The sequence below is a fragment of the Tachysurus vachellii genome, chromosome 16 (assembly GCF_030014155.1).
Source record: "Tachysurus vachellii isolate PV-2020 chromosome 16, HZAU_Pvac_v1, whole genome shotgun sequence".
NCBI classification, from domain to species: domain Eukaryota; kingdom Metazoa; phylum Chordata; class Actinopteri; order Siluriformes; family Bagridae; genus Tachysurus; species Tachysurus vachellii.
The window spans coordinates 11,732,060-11,736,849 of record NC_083475.1 but is presented as its reverse complement, the minus strand read 5'-3'; the positions used below and the strand labels follow the sequence as shown (position 1 = coordinate 11,736,849).

At 41.5% G+C, this 4,790-nt stretch overlaps 1 protein-coding gene across 1 annotated transcript; it reads left to right on the top strand.

Annotated features, from left to right (window-relative positions):
• The first annotated feature begins 340 nt into the window (after positions 1–340).
• On the top strand, positions 341–4,569 carry LOC132858732 (serine/threonine-protein kinase pim-3). Its single transcript, XM_060889192.1, has 6 exons — positions 341–762; positions 982–1,091; positions 1,251–1,301; positions 1,433–1,796; positions 2,486–2,662; positions 2,988–4,569. Exons 1-6 carry the CDS (start codon positions 675–677, stop codon positions 3,167–3,169), a joined length of 972 nt encoding a protein of 323 aa, XP_060745175.1. The 5' UTR covers positions 341–674; the 3' UTR covers positions 3,170–4,569.
• Positions 4,570–4,790: the final 221 nt, after the last annotated feature.

The following is a 4,790-nucleotide window of genomic DNA, read 5'->3' as shown; positions in this document are numbered from 1 at the left end:
GTATTTCTCAATTGGCTGAAATCGATATTAATATACGAACATTCATTGGTCGAGCCATTCCGGTATGCAAATGAGACACACCACGCACCATCCAGACAGTGTTATCATTGAGCGTCCGAAATAGTTCCGACGTATACAACGTTTAAACGAAAAATACAAAATATATTTTGTTCATGTCAAAATAAATGGTGCGTGTAGAATCCGTCTAAGCATGTGGCTTGTATTAATGAAGGTAATAATCGCTTGTTTGGTGAGGGTAAAGAATGATTAGGGCGGCGGAGGGATATTGCTCCGTACACGCGTCAAAATATTGCCGTTATAGAGTCGGATTAATCCGCACCACAGCTCAGACGCAGCGCAGACAGACTGTGGAGAGCAGACGTGTAAACACATACGTGTAAAATTCAGCCGTATTCGCGTTAATGTAACGCCAACTCGTCTGTCCATCAAGGTGACGAGTGTCACCCAGGATTTTACCCGTTTACGGATTGTATTTATTGACTTTTTTTGGCCGTGTTTTCTCGGAGACGCTGCGCTTCATATCTAACGGATCTAACGGATTTTAACCGTCGCCTCATTTCTGTGCCTTCGGTTTCTCCTTAAACTGCTGCGAAAATACACCTTATAGCAGAGGATTTCTTTCCTTTTCCAGGCTCAACTCATGCGCTGAAAATATGCTGCTGTCAAAGTTTGGCTCTTTTTCTCACATCTGCAGCCCGAATAGCGTGGATCATTTACCGGTGAAAATACAGCTTCAGCCCGGTGAGACAGCTAGAGCTTAGTAACGATGTGAAAAACACACTTTCCTGCTTTATCGTGTCATTATAGTTCGCCCGTTTAAGTGTTTAATACGTTAGAGTTTGTGTACGAATCCTAGCCAGGTGTTTTGTTTTGTTTTGGTTTCTGAACGGATAGTAAACTGTGTTCAGTCACGACGTCCTTTTCATCCTTTTAAATAGTGTTTCTTCTTTTAATTTGCAGTGAAACTGGAGCCGGAGCCGTTTGAGAAGGTCTATCAGGTGGGCTCCGTTTTGGGAAGCGGGGGATTTGGGACGGTTTACGCTGGAAGTCGGGTTTCTGACGGTTTACCGGTGAGTAACAGACATACACAAACGCACGCGCGCGCACCACAGGCTGTGTAGGTGCGCGCGCGCTCAGCTCGCCGTACTCGTGCGCCTTTGCTCCCGGGTTTTTTTCCAAATACGATGCGTGCGAGTTGTACGTTTGATTTTTGTCCTGTCATTTTTCAGGTCGCCGTTAAACATGTTGCAAAGGACAGAGTCACGGAATGGGGGACGATTGTAAGTGTGTTTTTTATTTATTCATTTTTTTTATTTATTTTTGCACCAGCATGGTCTGTGAAAGAAATGCATAAATAATAGATATTTGAGAGAGAAAAAAATAACTAAATGAACATAAATTTCTTCTCCAGAATGGTGTGATGGTGCCTCTGGAAATCGTGCTGCTGAAAAAAGTAGGCTCCAACTTTCGAGGAGTCATAAAGCTGCTGGACTGGTACGAGAGGCCGGATGGATGGCTGATCGTCATGGAGAGACCAGAGCTGGTCAAAGACTTGTTTGACTTCATCACAGAGAAGGGTTCCCTGGACGAGAGCACAGCACGAGGCTTTTTCCGCCAGGTATTGGAGGCTGTTCGGCACTGCTACAGCTGTGGTGTGGTGCACAGAGACATCAAAGATGAGAACCTGCTGGTGGATCTGCGCACCGGGGAACTCAAGCTGATTGACTTTGGTTCTGGGGCCATTCTCAAGGACACGGTGTACACCGATTTTGACGGTAAGCAAATTCGTGTGCAGTTGATGTGTGTTTTGTGCCTTTTTTTTTTTAATAAAAAGGGCTGTGTTGTTAATCTACAAGGGGATTTCTCATGCAGTGGTTGTTTTTGTTTTTGCTTGACGCGTGGGATTTTCCCATGCTGTGTTATATGATATACTTGTTTATTTCATGACGTTTTCTGTTGCTATGAAATGGTTTGGCATGTCCGGGCACTCCTCTCCTAGTAAACATGAAATCAAATACTTAAATTAAGATTGCCAACATTTGAAAGCCTTAGACGAACCTTTTTGCTTTATCTCTGGGTGTAAACAGGTCGGCTGCCACGTAACAGATGTGTGTTGTGAAACCTGAGAGCTCAGGTCCCGTGACGGCTCACGTTGCTATTTCAGTCTTCTTCTGTCTCCAAGACACTCCTGCCCTTTGGGGGAGGGCGGGACTTTTGGCTCTTTAGTGCACCAGACAGCTGAGTTATGAGTGATGTGGCCTCCAAACACCAGCCTCAAGCACCGTTTTCTTTTTTTCCCTCCTCTTTGCCCAAGGGCCCTTTAGAATCTCGACAGAGCTCTGCGACAGCAGCAAACTTACACTGGCTGAGGGAGGGAGAGGTGCACATAGCCACTCATCTGTCTCTGTGTTTGTGTTCTGTCCTTAAAGCTAACATATTGTTTATTTCTCAATGTGTGTCACAGGTACGAGAGTGTACAGCCCGCCAGAGTGGATACGTTTCCATAGATACCATGGCCGATCAGCCACCGTCTGGTCACTAGGGGTGCTGCTGTATGACATGGTGTGTGGAGACATTCCCTTTGAGCAGGACGAGGAAATCCTCAGAGGACGACTCTATTTCAGACGGAGAATCTCAGCAGGTCTGTACAGTGTTTCTGTGGTATAGTCATACTCCATATTCCCACATCCTATAATAAACATTGCATGATAATAGTCCCCAGATATAATCTGTGTCTTAAAAGGCACTCTTCTACCAATTCCTTACAAATTACAATGTATATTATTCATACTCTGCATCCTTTAACCTGCAGTACACTGTGACAGGAGTGCTCTAATTTTTTTTGTTTGGCTTTCATGACTTGGCAAAATAGTGCACTGTGTAGTGAATGGGTGTGGTTGTGGTCATCCACTTTCAAGCTGCTAGCAGCAAGATTCTAATCCGTCACTTTCTTTGTGTTCCAACAGAGAGCCAGCACTTGATCAAGTGGTGTTTGTCACTGAGGCCATCAGATAGACCAACTCTGGAGCAGATCTTTGAGCATCCATGGATGCGTCATGCTGAAGCATCTAAGACTGAGGAGGGAGACATCCGGCTATGTACCATCAGTACGGACATGAGCATGAGCTCCAGCAAGGAGAGCCTCTGAAAGAAATATCATCTCACATCTCACTCTCAAAAATCGCTGGGACTCAACGGACTCTTAATCTACATCCCTGCCTTGTCAGGCTTGCAGATTCGTTGTTGTTTTTTTTTCGTAGGGAATTATAATTTATTACAGTTTGCTCTTCCTTTCAACGTTTTTTATTTTATTATTATTATTATTATTATTTTTACACTTCATTAAATTTTTTTCCCGTTTGGGAACATTTGCTGTTTGGGCGGACTTACCAGCACAAATTATTATTATTATTATTATTATTATTATTATTATTATTATTATTATTATTATTATTATTGTTACAAGGCTGGTTTATGCATATGGCAAGCCTCCTACACAGATGTGGCTGCTCTCATAGAGCTTGGACAACTTTTTATTTAAATGTCTTAATTTTTGATTTGGAGTGCCTTTTTGAAAGCTGCTGTTTTGGGGCTTTCATTGTTGCTTTGTTGTTTTGTTTGAAAGTTTCTCTTGAGCTGGTTCGGTGGTTATGTTGCGTCTGGAGATTGACCAGCGCACATATACCTCCAGCCAGTTCAGGGGTATTACAGTGGGGAGAGATTGACCCATAGAAATACTTGAAACGCACACACTCGCTGCGTCTCTTTCTAACGCTGCTCAGTCACATTTTAGCCTATATAGGTTGTCTAGAATAAATAAAACTGTTCTTGTTTTTTTCATTCTCTGAATGTGTATAGAGATTTGATGTAACCGCTGTACCTTCTGAGGGTCTGGAACACTCTCTCCCCTCAGCTTACTCTTCTGCTCCTCATCCCACTGCTGAAACTACATTAGTCTGTTTTCTGGGTTTTGGGGGACCTGGGTGTGAAAATGCACAATCAATGCAATATTCATGAATCCCTTTTTTTCCTCTTCTTTTTTAAAAATTAACTTGTACAGTGTTTTTTTTGTACAGTTTTCCTCTTTAATTTATTTGTAACGTAGACATTCCACACTCTGTGGCTATTTATTTTTTATTTATTGTCATGCTTAAATCCCAAAATTTGCATATTTTCATATGGCCTTTTGTTTGCATTCCTGTTGTCTTTTTTTTTTACATTTGGACAAGAGATTGGTGGATGCACTGAAGCTGTTGTCAATGTAAAAAAGGAATAAAAACAAGGTTTACTTAAATTGAAAGAGCGATGAATGTTATTTAACTTCTTTTGGTTGGTTATCATTTGAACGCAAAGGAACTCATTAATGTTTTTGGGTCTGTAATCTCCCTATAAAATGGCAGTGTTTTGCTGAATTGCGATGGGATGGGGATATATCTATCACAGACTGCATGTGTTAGATATGCTCTCTATAGTAAAAGTTGTATGAAACCCAATGAAAATCCTATTTTTATACAAGAACATTTCAATTAAACTTTCATTTGTACAGAACACTTGTGGTGTTTCCTTGGTTTGAAATAACTTTATATATTTACAAATCACAACGTTCCCAAAATATGTTTACTGAGGTTGATGGGAATGTGAGACAATAAAAACTACACACAGCTGTGGAATCATTGATCAGGTGAAACTTTTAGTAAGGAAAGGTTTTATGTCTTAGGTGTCAGTGCTTTCTTACATGTAGGTTTTAAATCACTGGGGTCTTAAAGAGA

Bases quoted from the DNA above. Each gene is read 5' to 3' on its own strand.
- LOC132858732 (XM_060889192.1), top strand. From the start codon at position 675: ATGCTGCTGTCAAAGTTTGGCTCTTTTTCTCACATCTGCAGCCCGAAT. The intron at 1,092-1,250 runs GTGAGTAACAGA...GTCATTTTTCAG, and splicing joins GGGTTTCTGACGGTTTACCG to GTCGCCGTTAAACATGTTGC. The intron at 1,797-2,485 runs GTAAGCAAATTC...TGTGTGTCACAG, and splicing joins GGTGTACACCGATTTTGACG to GTACGAGAGTGTACAGCCCG.